The 14,134-nt window shown below is 43.7% G+C and overlaps 2 protein-coding genes across 14 annotated transcripts in view; one reads left to right on the forward strand and one right to left on the reverse strand.

Moving 5' to 3' along the window:
* MOV10L1 (Mov10 like RISC complex RNA helicase 1) overlaps positions 1 to 9,123 on the reverse strand; it is an 84,761-nt gene extending 75,638 nt beyond the window's left edge. For 3 of the 7 annotated variants that reach the window (XM_043550755.1, XM_043550738.1, XM_043550740.1), the window contains exons 1-2: positions 8,681 to 8,959; positions 7,306 to 7,490 (exon numbers count right to left, since the gene is read on the reverse strand). In XM_043550755.1, the coding sequence (XP_043406690.1) occupies positions 7,306 to 7,490; positions 8,681 to 8,768 (273 nt within the window). In that variant the 5' untranslated portion in view covers positions 8,769 to 8,959. Of the gene's footprint in view, positions 1 to 875; positions 2,082 to 7,305; positions 7,491 to 8,051; positions 8,147 to 8,680 lie in introns of those variants that run through there. The other 4 variants (XM_043550747.1, XM_043550753.1, XM_037889043.2 and 1 more) reach the window with 4 other exon arrangements.
* A 3,592-nt stretch (positions 9,124 to 12,715) lies between these two features.
* Positions 12,716 to 14,134, forward strand: part of MLC1 (modulator of VRAC current 1) — a 36,950-nt gene continuing 35,531 nt past the window's right edge. For 2 of the 7 annotated variants that reach the window (XM_027819246.3, XM_037889045.2), the window contains exon 1: positions 12,754 to 12,893. The gene's annotated coding sequence lies outside the window, so the exon portion shown is untranslated. Of the gene's footprint in view, positions 12,937 to 14,134 lie in introns of all 7 variants that reach the window. The other 5 variants (XM_037889044.2, XM_007056866.4, XM_043550784.1 and 2 more) reach the window with 5 other exon arrangements.

Here is a 14,134-nt window from a genome sequence, read left to right on the forward strand (position 1 = left end):
TATTTACAGGATTATATACCCATTTTAGTTGTAAAAAACTCATGTCTTCCCCCACCACAAAAGATTAAAAATACTATAAAAATAAAGGAATCACTAGCAGTAACAATGATATAAAGGTGCTAAGGAACTTCACTGTCACAAACAATTGTTTCAATTAGTTGCACCAGTGCTGATATTTATTATTATTGTTCATTAATCTATCTGCCTTGTCCATCTCACTTTAAGATCAAGGCAGTATCTTACAGGGTCTCCTGGCAGGTTGGGAGAGAATTTGTTTTCAAACACTTTAATTCTGTGCAAAAAATGACTGGAGCTAGAGCACTTCCCATTCTGTGAATCAGCAAACGCAAGAGTTCTTACCATTTGTCATCAGTTTATACACTATAAAAAAATTTAAAAGGGACATTCAAGTGACAATTGGTAATTTTAAATTAATGGGGTTTTTTACCTCCGTGCTTTTAAAATGTACTCTTTCATTTTATTAAGCAGGTAAACAGCTCCAGGCTGGTGTTTGCAAAATGTCAGCCTGAGAAGGGTCATGTAAACACAACCAGTCTTCTGCTGTGCTAGAAGAAAGAAGCAGATACCATAGGCTTCTTAGCTGCCTGACCCATGGAAGCAGTAATGATTCCTTAATTACTTGGGAAGCTTAGGGTAGAATTAGGATTCAGTGGCCTGAGAGAAATACTCCCTACAAGGGCTAAGCAGCAGCTGCAGCTTTAAGAACCATGCCCTTGCTTCCAAGGAGTCACTGTTGTCACTAGACCAAAGTCCCCACTACACAAGTCACCGATCTATCAGGAGAGTTCCTTCACCCCACAAGGATTTCCCCCCTCCTCAAGGAGGTCTCCAGCACTCATAAGCCCCCTTCTCACCTCAAGAGTAATAGTTACTGATGTCACTGGCCAAAAGCCCCTTACACCTCCAAGCAGCAGTTGATGCTAGACTCTCACAATAAACCGTGTCTGGGTATATATGAGGAAACTGCACAGTGTAAGAAATTGGTCAGGGCATGCAAAAGGACTAGATAGGGGAAAAATACTCAAGCAGGTATTGTGGAAGTAAAGAGATATGGGATTACTGTAAGGAAAGCAAAGTGAAATATATTTTAGTATTAAACAGTGATATAATAAAAACTCACATATGTAATAAATATCCCATTACATAGTTTTCTTTTAAAATGAATAAAAGGGAATACAGGTAGACTTTCATCATGTTCAAACACTGCTGTGTTATCACCAATCTGGGGCACAGGAACTAACATGATCTGTAAACAAACTTTATTGTTTTACCTAGAAATGAGCTTGTAAAAGGAGGGTTGTAACACTGGAGAAAGCATGCAGGTTTGAAGAAAAAAAAAAAAAAAAAAAAAATCAGTTTTCATTTTCAGAAAGGTTATAGGATCATAACCATCTAAAAAGCTATTTACATAAAAATAATTTGACTTGACAGTGTCCCTTTAAAAGGCTGATCGTGGCTTAGGCCTTAATTTTTCAGCAACCGCACATCCCAGGAGGTGAAGTGTACAGAGACAACAAGCTCAAAGACCCAGCAGAAGAGTTAAGTGCACCACAGTTATATAATATTAACCGTTATTCATAGGTTACAAAGCTTTTAATGGCTTGTTTATCAGAAGTCTTGCTTCTAACTTCTGCACTGAACAGATACAAGTTTTTCCCTAAAGAATAATTACTACAGTGAGGCAGTGAAATTTAACTTAAGTAGATTTTAATTTTTTAAATAGATTTTTAAACCAAGCAAAGAAACACAATCAGTTTACATACAAGTCCAGATCCTGTTTTATAAATAAATAACACCTGTAGAACACTCAACTAACTCACATATCCTTGTTTCACAATAGACAACTCTTACAGCTAGTAAGTTTCCTCACTTCTTCCCCGCAATTACTTACAGGACATACTAAACCCTCAGCACTGCAGCATGGAGGGAAGAAGATTGCAGCAATGTCCTTGAACAGTGCTATCCAAGCTGTGATCGATACACCATTGGTAGTCTGTTAAGCACTAGATACTCTGGACCTTCTTTACAAGCCTCCAGACCCTTCTTCGGAAAGTAGCAAACAAAAAACACCCACAAACCACTACACAGACCAAGAAGGAGGAGCCATGTTAGCGGTCTCTCCTGGGCTTGTGCGCAACTCAAAGAGAGGAAATAAGCACCACCCTTTGAGCATGGACCCTCTGGTAATGCTAGAGCTGCTAAAAGCAGCATGAGAGGGATATCCAAGGGAGAAGAGGACAAGGTGACTAGCCAGCATGTGCAGGGAATCAAACAGCAGGAAAACACACCGAGCAAAGTAAGAAGAGGAGAAAAAGAATGCATGGGGAGATGAAACAAAAATTGTACTAAGGCAGCAATACAGTAGTTATTGGACTAATGAGAAGTAAAAATACAGAAAAGATGGTATTTTCAAAAGCACTTAAGCGTTAGTCAACTTTACCACTGGAATTAATGGCCACTGATTTAAATGGGAGAAGAGTTTGGCCAATGCCATGTACTTTTCAAAATATCACCCTAAATCCTTACCAAATATGACATTTTCAGGCAAGCAACTGCTGTAGTTTCTATAGGGATATTATACAATCATATATAATATTTCTCTCATGGACCACCACCTTGTATTAAGATGGCATACCCACTATGAAAAATAGTTTGGGAATTAGAAAGTGAGTCTGAACATACTATGAGGGTTAAAGAAGGTTAAGAGATATGATCTCAGAACATAGTCTGTAATCAAATGGTAGTTTGGGAAGTCCATAAGAGTCACAGAAAAGGGTCATCCCAAGCTTCAAGGGAGGATTCACTACCATAGTGCAATGCACCCTCCACAAAACAACTCAAACTATGACTGGAAATCCATCCTAAGTTACTGCCGGCAACTGATCAAAATGTCCTGCTAGTGTTGCAGAGTAGGGTGGGGTTGCATATGAAAGAAAGGTATTCAGAGGCAGGTACCCTGTATGAATCACCTAAGGTTTAGGAGATTTGGACCTAATTCTCCTGTGGACCCTTAGCACATTCAGCAGGCTAGTTCTGTACTGCTGTAAACCCTGCCCCAAAACAACAGAAATCAAATATTATGAATTGTGGTTCCTAGTAATATGTCAGCATTTACTCAACAGATATTACACCATTATTGCCTATTTCAAAATATATGCAAAACAATGTAGTGCCTACTTTCCCTCAATTTCTTCACAATCAGCCCACTCACTTGCGCACACAGCAGTCAGGCCTTCCAAAGCTCTAGGGCAGGGATTCTCAATCTTTTCCTCTCTGAGGCCCACCTCAACATGTTATAGAAATTCCAAGGGGGAAGGGGGACTTGGGCCTTGGCCATAGACGTACTTTGACTTCTATTTCGGGAGGGCGGGCAGGGGCCAGCAGGGCTCAAGCCACCTCCTCATGGCGGGGTCCAGGGAGGGAATGCCACCTCCACCCCCGACTCACCTCATCAGGCCACTCAGCCTGTCTGGGTTGGGGGAGGGTGCAACCAAAAATTAGAACTCAAAGGTGGGGGGCTTAGCTCAAAAAGTTTGAACACAGCTTAGGGTGCAGGGAGGGGGTAGCTAGGGGCGTGTGCAGACAAGGGGTAGCTAAAGGTACAACTGGGGTTGTGTGCATACAGGGGGTGGCTTTGGGTGTAGGGTGGCCAGGACTGTGTGCGGGCATGGGGGTAGCTCAGGGTGCAGGGAGAGGGGTACCTGGGGCTGTGTTCAGGCATGGGGGTAGCTCAGGGTGCAGAGAGGGCATAACCTCAGGGTGCAGGGAGAGGGATATTAGGGGCTGTGTGCTAGGAGGGCTCCCCTGCAGTCCTGGTTCCTAGAGGGGTCTACCAGCCACAGAGCCAGGTCTCCCCATCCAGGTGGCTCTTACCAGCTGCCTCTGCGAGAGCAAAAGGGGCTGGGAACTGAGGAGTAGCTTCAACCCGTGGCACCAGCAGGAGACGAGGGAATGCTTCCGTTGCTTTCTCCTTGGCACCAGCCAGAGCAGCAGCTGCCCCACACTGCCTCTGACCTGGCCAGGGGGCAGGGAGAAGAGATGGGGGGGAGGGGAGATGTGGAGCTGTCCCTGGGACTGCCATGCTCTTGCGCTGCAGTTTGGGGAGGAGGGGAAAAGCCTCCATGTCCCCAAATGTGCCCATGTGCTCAGGGCTTCTGCCCCACAAGGAGTACCTATGCCTCCCAGCTTCAGCCTCAAGGTGGGCGCCACAGATCAGGGTTTCAGCCAAACGCCTCCCAGCTTCAGCCCCGCGGGGGGCGCTGGGGCTCAGGCTCTGGGTTTCAGCCACGGGGCCCTGTGGCCCCCTTGAATGGGCTCATGGACCCCAGGGGGCTATGGTCCCCCTGTTGAGAACCATTGCTCTAGGGAATAGTAAGCCTTAGGAAAAATAGTTGAGTATAGATCAGGGGGTTCTTAAACTTCATTGCACTGCAACCCCCTTCTGACAACAAAAATTACTATACGACCCCAAAAGGGGAGACCAAAGCCTGAGCCGACCCGAGCCCCATTGCTCTGGGCAGGGGGGCCAATTCCAAAGGCTGGTGGGGACAAAACTGAAGCCCAAAGGCTTCTGTCCCAGACAGGAGGGCCTGTAACCTGAGCCCCACTACCTGTACGGGGAGACTTTGGCAAACCAGTAAAGTGCCTGAAACTACTATGGTTTATCGCTAAAAGCAGCCAAATCAGCAGGCTGTAAATTGGCCATTCAGCAGTCTCACTTTAACCAAGGCAGGAGGAGAATGGGTTTTCTGGGTGCCACAGAGAAGGCAGCTTGGCGCCGCATCCTTCCTGATAAGAACTGTGTTGAAGCTGCTGATACATGCATTTTAGAAGAGCAGGGTATGCCCCAGGAATGTCCACTGGGGCCTCAAGGCTGCAAACTCTGGAAAAACCCACACCTGGTTAACCGATAATCAGAAGGAACCTCTCGCTTGACCATTGAAACTGCTAACTTAACAAGTTTGCTTTAAGGGACATGTCATTCTATTACTAATGTATAAATGGGGGAAAAAGTTTGAGGTAGTGGGACTCTTCAGGACTGGACTCTCCCTCTGGATACATCTTGTGTTCCCCACCGGCAGACGGGCTGCCGCTGTGCCACTCGAGAGCCACACTCAACTTAGGTAATTATCAAGGACTGGGGGTGTTTTACTAACCTGTTGCGGAGGTGTGTATAAGTGCTTGAGACTAAGTAAAGTTTAGCTTTAAGCAAAAGCACCCTTGTGTTGTCCTGTTTGTGCCAGCCATCTATGGGTCGAACGGTCATGTGTCTTCTGATTTATTTCCTGACACCACCTCGCATAGAGTAAAAGTTACCAAGAGCTTTGGGTTGAAAGAACCCCAGGTAACACACCCAGGTCTGAAGCCCTCAGGCTTTGGCTTTGACCCCAGGTGGTGGGGCTTGGGCTTTTGCCAGCCCTGGCAACCCCATTAAAACGGGGTTGTGACCAACTTTGGAGTCCCAATGCAGAGTTTGAGAACCACTGGTATACATGATTTTATTGTTTTAAAATCTGCTCTCTCTTATGTTGTGCTGTGTGCCTACTGCTGAGATTAAACAGCATTTTAAGAAAGTTTTCTGGTCACTGGTCATAGCTCCAAAAGGGAAGCTATGGGTGCTAAGCCCAGTCACACATGTAGAGAAATCAGGGTTGATATACAGGAGGCTGTAGCCCAAGACTCAATCTAAGAATGGGGAAAATCAGGGGATTCCATCCTAGGACAAGTGAATGAAAGAAGCCTAACACCTTGGGGAGAAGCACCCACAGAGACGAGACAAAGGTGCAACTAGATCCATAACCATTACAGGCACTCAGATGGTAGACCATCAAAGTACATGGACAGATACCACTGTGCAGTAGCTATTGCAAAATATTTAAGTTTTCTTCTTACACATTTTTATATAGGAAGGTAAAGATATTATTATGAATACATTTACAGTTATATGAATTGACGGGTACCAATACACTTTTCAACCTTAAAGAAACATTCGGTAATCTAAATGATTAACAATACCCAGGTCTGAGTAAGATATGAGTGGTGTCTCAGCGTTTATTTTATATCAATTGGGAGTAGTTCCTAATCCAATTTGCTTTCACCTTATTTCAGTGTGTGTCAGTCATCTTTGGAGAAGGTGAAGAACAAATAAAATTTGAAAAGAAATGGAATACTGATCCAACTCTCATAAAATAAAGGTAAGATATGTGTTCCTATTCTGCTCCATGTGGAAACTTATACTGAAACAGTTTTGTCATTTTACTTACTCTAATAAACAGTGTAATGGGACAAGACAATAAGATACTTTTACTTGCTACTGGTTTTATTTTGAATGACATTTTCTGATCAGTAAAATGATTCTTATACAGTTGCTTTATTTCTAAGTCAGAATCCCACTTAAAAAAAAAATCCCATGCCCATTTCCGAAATCAGGGCCATCTATATATGTATTATCCTACAGCACATGCCAAGTAAGGACCCAATCCTGCAAACACAAAAACACTCCTTTTTCTCACAAATAATGGTTGCCGGATCAGGTCCTAATCTTCGATATCAGTAGGGCCCTACCAAATTCATGGTCCCTTTTGGTCAATTTCTCAGTCATAGGATTTTTTAAAATCATAAATTTCACTATTTCACCTATTTAAATCTGAAATTTCAGTGTAACGGTAGGGGTCCTGACCCAAAAAAGGAGTCAGTGCAGAAGTAAGGATGGCAATACTGAAACCCCCTAAAATAACCTTGTGACCCCCCCTGCAACTCCCTTTTTTGGGTCAGGACCCCCCAATTTGAGAAACCCTGGTCTCTCCCATGAAATCTGTATAGTATAGGGTAAAAGCACACGAAAGACCAGATTTTACGGGCCATGACATGTTTTTCATAGCTGTGAATTTGGTAAGGCCCTATCAGGAACAGGGAATTCATTTGGGATGTCCAAGGCACTGAAATTAAAAAAAGTTAGGAGGCTTAGTTTCCTACATATTGTCCAGCTATCATTTCAGTGAAATGTATCCTCCTCTCTTCTCCCTGGCATTTTGGACATTCCCTACCCTGCCCATACCTACAACCTTCAATGGGAAAAAGGGTTAAATGAATATTTTGGACGCAAGTTTGGTAGTGTGGGACCCCAATAATTAAAGGCACTGTGACAAGTCAACCTGACCACAGTGATACACAACACCTACTTCAGAAATCACCCAGACAGAAAAATCTTTAGAGACGTTTCCTTACAAAGGCAGTTCATAATACAAAATGCTAGACCAATTGCACTACTCATTCATGTCTTACCCTGATCGCCTTCAATCCATTAGATGTTTTATCCTCTTCAGCAATAGCAATGACTTTCTGTCCAACATTCAGTGGCACACCGCTCATCACAGCATCATTTGTGAAGCAAATCAAGTCATCTATCATCCCATAATCATGGCAAAATCTTGTCACTACTCCTTGCACGGTTTTTAACTCTTTATCATCTGAAAGGGGGAAATATGTTTATATGCTTATATAAAAACAAAACTAATTTTTTGATGAAAATGTATAACTGTGGTAGTTATCATAAATGCCATGTAATGGAAACAATTCCCAACTGTGCTTGCAACCAAAATACTGCCACACTGAGAACCTGAGAAATTTATTTTCAAAGTCAAAGTTGCAAGGAATGTGAACAGTAAGCAATCAGCATAAATAATATATAAAACTGGATTCTGAAAAATAGTTCCAATAACCTAAGACAGTAGCTCTCAACCTTTCCAGACTACTGTACCCCTTTCAGGAGTCTGATTTATCTTGTGTATCCCCAAGTTTCACCTCACTTAAAAATTACTTGCTTACAAAATCAGACATAAAAATATAAAAGGGCCACAGCACACTATTATTGAAAAATTGCATACTTTATCATTTTTACCATAAATTATAAAATAAATCAATTGGAATATAAATATTGTACTCAGATTTCAGTGTATAGTTTATACTGCTCTATATATTCAAGTCACTGTCTGTATGAAAAAAAACAACCAAGTACATTCCAACAGTACCTTTTATCTTGTACTTTGAAAACAGAAATGAAGCTTCATAATACCCCTGCAACGTAGGTGCTACACATTTTTATCCCAATTTCCAGATGGGGAATCTGAGGCACCAAGGATAAAAGATGTGAGAGCCCATAATCACACAAGCCAAGGGCTGTCCTGGAGCTCTGGAACAAGATCCTTGCTTCAGAAAACTCCCTATCCTGTCTCAGACCATTAGGCGCTGCCTCCTAAGACTAGAGAAGTGACACAACAAAGGTGGTGTCTTTGTGTTGCTGCCACAACGAGTTGATTTGTGTCAGGCAGGCCATACCTCTGTTGACCCGCATGTTGAAATAAACCAGACAACAGTTACTTGGTTAAGAGCAGGTCCCCTTCTCCCTGCCCTGCAGAGATCTCGCCAGGCCAGAGTTAGGGACAGGATCTCCCTGGCCGCAGCACAAGGCACAGCTGGCATCAAATGGCACAGGCTGGAGCCACCCTCGGCTCTGACCAGCCCCAGGGACTCCTGCTCCCCGAGGGAGGCGAGTGACGCAGGCGGCTGGGGCTGGAGCATCGCGCCGCGAGGAGCTGGGCTCACAGGCCTGCGCTAGGGCCCGCTGGACTCCCGGCTGCGGCGAGTCACGGAGCGATACCTGTGGCCGCCGGCCGCTTCTCTCCGGGTCCCTCCCCTTCTGCCCGTCTCCAGAAGTAGGCCAGGGCTCTGGACAGGAGCTGAAGCATCCCCAGCCCTGACCGGGGCGCGAGCCCGCCCGCCCGCGCCACCTGCGGCCTCCCGAAGCTAGGCAGGAGCCTGGAAACGTCGATGGAAGCTTCACGCCCCACACCCGCTCTACTCCCGGCTTCAGTCACCGCTCTCCGGAGTCACGTGACGGCACAGCATGCCTCCCTCCCCCACGCGGGCGCTGCGGCCGTCCGTTGCGGGGGGAAAGAGGGGGCGGAGAGCCTCACCTTGCGCAGGCGCAGTAGCGGCCTCCGCGTGCCTCGGGTCTAACAACGGCCGTCTTGTCCCAGCCCGAGGCCGTGGTAGAAGCGGCAGGGGTGCAGGTCCCGAGGTTACATGTAGGGGAGCCCCGCCCCTCGCACGCGGAGCGCCGGGCAGGAGGGTTGTTCCCTGCTGTGTTAGCCAGCCAAGCTCCGCCCCCTTCTCTGAAGGTTGGGGGTGGATCTTTCTCCCTTCGGGGCGAGCCTCCTTCACATGCCCTGGGGAACCACCACCTCTGAACAAGCCATCGTGGCATTTCCCCCGGGGGTGCCCCACTTCCTGACCTGCCTGGGGGTGCCTGCTCACAGCCATGGGGTGATGCACACAGGGGCAGGAAGCCTGTGGGTGTTACCAGGCAGCATCTCTATACTCTTGACCCAGAAGGACCGTTGTTATTCGCAGGCATGAGCCAGGAACTCCAGATTCTAGTGATAAGAAGGCCTAGTCGCAGGAACCTTGGCTGGTGCAGGGCCGATGACGCACATGGAAGGGGAGGCCACAATTTACAAGATGCTGGTCTGGCTAGCTGTCAAGGATGCGGTGGAGGGATGCCGAGTAGCACTACATCCAGTGCCTTGGTCACTGGAGATGGACCCAAACCCTGTCTCCTTCCATCACAGGCGTGAACTTATGCTGGAGAAACCACAGAGCTAAATGACAGATTTCAGAATAGCAGCCGTGTTAGTCTGTATTCGCAAAAAGAAAAGGAGTACTAGTGGCACCTTAGAGACTAACCAATTTATTTGAGCATAAGCTTTCGTGAGCTACAGCTCACTTCATCGGATGCATTCCGATGAAGTGAGCTGAAGCTCACGAAAGCTTATGCTCAAATAAATTGGTTAGTCTCTAAGGTGCCACTAGTACCCCTTTTCTTTTCACAGAGCTAAAGATACCCTTGTATCCTCCCATTGGTGTGCTCCTAATACTGTCTTTCCATAATTTTGTACTGTGCGAGGGGTGCCAGCTTTCTAATCGCACAAAACCAAACACCCATGCCCCGTCCCCTGTCCCGCCCCTTCCCTGAAGCCCTGCCCCTTCTCAGAGCCCCCTCCCCTCCCCCCCCCGCATTCCACCTCCCTCTCTCACTCGGTCTCCCCCATTCTCACTTTCACCCCGCTGGGGCATGGGGTTGGTCTGTGGGAGGGGGTGAGGGCTCCAGCTGAGGGTGTGGGCTCTGGGGTGGGGCCAGAAATGAGGGGTTCAGGGTGCAGAAGGGGCTCTGGCCTGGGGGAGGGGGTGCAGGATGCGGGCTCTGGGAGGGAGTTTGGGTGCAGAAGGAGGCTCAGGTTGGGGGCAGGGGGTTGGGATGCGAGAGGGAGTGAAGGCTCCGACAGGGGTTGTGAACTCTGGGGTGGGGAAGAGGGGTTTGCGGTGCTGCAGAGCCGGATGCTTGGGGCAGGGGCAGCACGCGGAGCCCCACTGGCTGCCCCTGCGCCTAGGAGCCAGATGAGCTGGACATGCCAGATGCTTCCGGGAGCCACTCAAAACCAGAGCAGGCAGGGAGCCTGCTTTTGACCCACTATGCCGATGACTGGACTTTTAGTGGTCTGACTGGAGCCACCAGGGTCCCTTTTCAACCAGGAGTTCCAATCAAAAACTGGATGCCTAGCAACCCTATACTGTGCCTAGGATGTTTGCACCCTTATCTGCCAGTTCATATACCTGCCCATTTGAGGGTGATGTATATACCTGCCCATTTGAGCATGTCTGTCATTACATCCACTAGAAGTGGTACATAAACACCTTGAGGGAAGATAGACAGGCATAGAAATGTAGCATGTTATTATATAGATTATTTATTCTCATGTCATCTACATTTTACAGGATTTTATCAGAATTATTGCTTTTGCTTGTTTTGAAACTTGGCATAATTAAATTTTAGACCAAGTATTCTTAATCAGATTTAGGAGGAAAAATATGTATTTTTCCTTCATTGTTTTTCTTTCAGTTCATGTAATCTAAAATAGGAGCTGCAATGACTCCAGGGAAAAGTAATTTTAGTGAATCTGCTTACCATATTTTTATCAGTTCTTTTAGTTCAGTATCTTGAGTTTCTATTATGCATTTTTCCCAGTCATTCTTTTTTAACTGAGATTGAGTAGTGTTCTTCAAATATTTCTTACGCTGAGTCAGTGAACTCTATATTGTTTTAACACCATGGTGAATTGCAACATAGGAACTAAAACAAAAGACTTTCCACAGTAGGTGGTACCGAGAAGTTTGGCAGAACTGCATATCTTCATTAAATACTGCTGCAGTGATGTTTATTGTTGAAAAGGGTGTGTATGATACAAGATGAATTGACAACAGCAGTTGTCTTTGAAACCTTTTATTAAGTGTTTCATAACATTAAAACAGTTCCACTTTATTCCTGCCAAGAGAGAAAGAATAGAAATTAGATTTAGACCACTTGATATACTTAAACTGTATACAATATTATCACTTATTAAGAAAGTAAACAAAATATATTTATTCTCATTATTTATGTGTAGTAAAAGAAGGCCAATATCCATATACAATAAAGAAATATATTAGTATAAATGATCATCTGGCAAGCATGAATGCATATCAAAAAGGAAATTAATACACTTTTGCACATATACAAATATTAAGTAAATAGAAGATCCTAGATTGCTTCCCATAGAGAGGAACATGACTGGCACAGTGAAGAAGAAAAACCATATGGGTGCCCTTATAGAGTTTTTTCCAGGGCAAATACTTCACTGCAAAGCAAGAAAAAGCAGGAGTTGCGGGGTTTGACTCACAGCTTCTCTGGATCCCAAGAGATTCATATAGGTATTTTTCTGAATGCATTTTGCAGTAACCTGTACATTTAGATAATCTTAAACAGCGTAAACTGATCTAAGGCTTTACATTAGTTAAAATTGATATTGGACCGTAGATAGTTTTGAATATCAAAAAACATTAATTCAGAAAAGCTTACATTGGAGTCACAACAAAGAGTCTGGAGATCTGAACTGGGTCTCTGGATGCAAGTTAAGAGATTGCAGTTGAGGAAAGCTTATTAGAAATAGAATTAACTTCCACTGCATTCTGTCTCAATTCCTCCAGCAGGGAGGAGGAGTGTTAAGAACCTGCACACTCAGAGTTAAGAGGACTGAAGAGGCAGATGCTTCATAAGATTTCAGCTTCCTTTCTCCATGGATCCTTTCTTCTTCTGCAGCCCTAAGATCTTTTCTCCTGAGGTAGAGAATTTAATGGAATTTCTCAGGCCCTCTGTCCTCAGAGTTTTACTGCAAGATGTTTTGGCTGTAAAAAAGGTCAGAATTTCATCTAGATGCCTTTGATCATTATTAGTATTATAAATATACTTGTTAGGGCCATAAAATAAGAATTAATTTGTATTTTTGACAACACAAAATGTACAATGCATACATTAGATAGACCAAATGCTTGTATGACTTATACACACAAAAAAGAGAGGGAGAATTATGCATGTCCTATTTTATCCCCATCAGAGTATAAATTATGTGGAGAATGGCAGGTGCAAAAAAGATCTTGGAATATGATTACTATTGTTATGGTAGGGGATAGGGCAAAACCTCATTTAAGCCTCCCTTCATTCAGGATAAATGTAAGAAACAATCAAGCACCAAGCACCTTTATGGAACCAGGCAGCTGAAACAATAGCTGAAACCAATCAAAACACCAGCAAAGCCTGAGTAGAAGCTGAACCATGTGGCCCGAGGGGCTTCCCTGGAGACTGACAGAGCAAACACAGGAGCTGAGGCATTGGTTTGGAAGAGTAGCATGTGTCCCTGTGAGAGAGAGATGAGGTAAAAACATTCAGAAGGATATAGAGATGGAGAAAAGCAGCCTCATGGAGAGCCAGAGAAGCCCTGGTAACATAACCCTTTCATAAAAGCTAAGAGAGAGAACTTGTAGGTAAAGTGCTGACTGAAAGAAGTTTGGAATTGTGACGAATGAAACCAGTATCCTGTTGTTTGATTTCTGATTTATTCAGGGAAAGAGGACTTCGTACAGTCTTTATAAATAAGCAAGATTACATCAAAGAAATACGCAATTTCATTATCAGTTTCTCTTACTAATGGAAGCAACCTGTCAGTCCCATAATATTTTATTGAGGATCACACTGTGCAATTATTATCTATTTTATCATTGGAGAAAGACACAGATGGTAGAAATATTTGCATAGTGTTCTTCTATGAACAAAGAGGAACATAGGATTAATTATTTAGGGCCAATTTGTGCTAAGCTTCAACATAAACTGCAGTCATTAATGATACATGATGAATTGCTAAGTCTTTAGTCTGTTCAAAACAATTGTCAAATTGTAATTATTTGATTTTTTTTGTAATAGTGGCAGATATTCAACTTTTTTGTTGAAGATTTTACTGTTAAATATTAGTACGTATTGAAAAGTGATGGCTTTTCTGAAGTTCTTGAAGCATACTCTCAAAGGTGCTGGTTTTTCAATATACTGCAGTTTGAACTGTTTATTGGTTACAGTGGAGTTTTAAGTGTGTACAAAAGACCCAGTAATTGCTGAAGTTGTCATGATGCCAATATCTTCAGGGTAGATGCATTCCTGTATTTTTTCATTTCCTAATCAGCAGAAAGAAGGGATTTAGTTGGACCATGACTATTGCATGTTACTGTTGCCTGCTAGAATTTTAATTGTATTGTTTGACCAAAACTGTGTTCTGTAAGGCTCAGTGCCAATATGAGTCAAATGTGCAAAGTTTATCTGAACATTCTGAGAAAACCAGGATTTAGTCATCAAAACATATTCACAAAAATTTAATTGGAAAGAGGCAAACTGAGGTTTAAACTCCCTGAAGTGCAGAAACTTTTTCTCTGAAAACTTTTTTTAAGAAAACATTATACTTTCAAGTGTTCTCTCTCCTGTGAAATAAGAACTAAATTATTTGGAAAGAACTTCCATGCAAAACATTATTATTAGATATGGTAACATATATAACTTTGTTAAATTTATTATACATACTTCATTTAAATGTCTGTTATAATGTAGCACACTCATTTAGAAAAACATAAAGTTTAAATGTTTGCGTACCTATGGGTCTGATTTGGAATCAGGCTTATGAGAATATAGTACAGTCAT

The sequence above is a fragment of the Chelonia mydas genome, chromosome 1 (genome assembly GCF_015237465.2).
Source record: "Chelonia mydas isolate rCheMyd1 chromosome 1, rCheMyd1.pri.v2, whole genome shotgun sequence".
Lineage (NCBI taxonomy): Eukaryota > Metazoa > Chordata > Testudines > Cheloniidae > Chelonia > Chelonia mydas.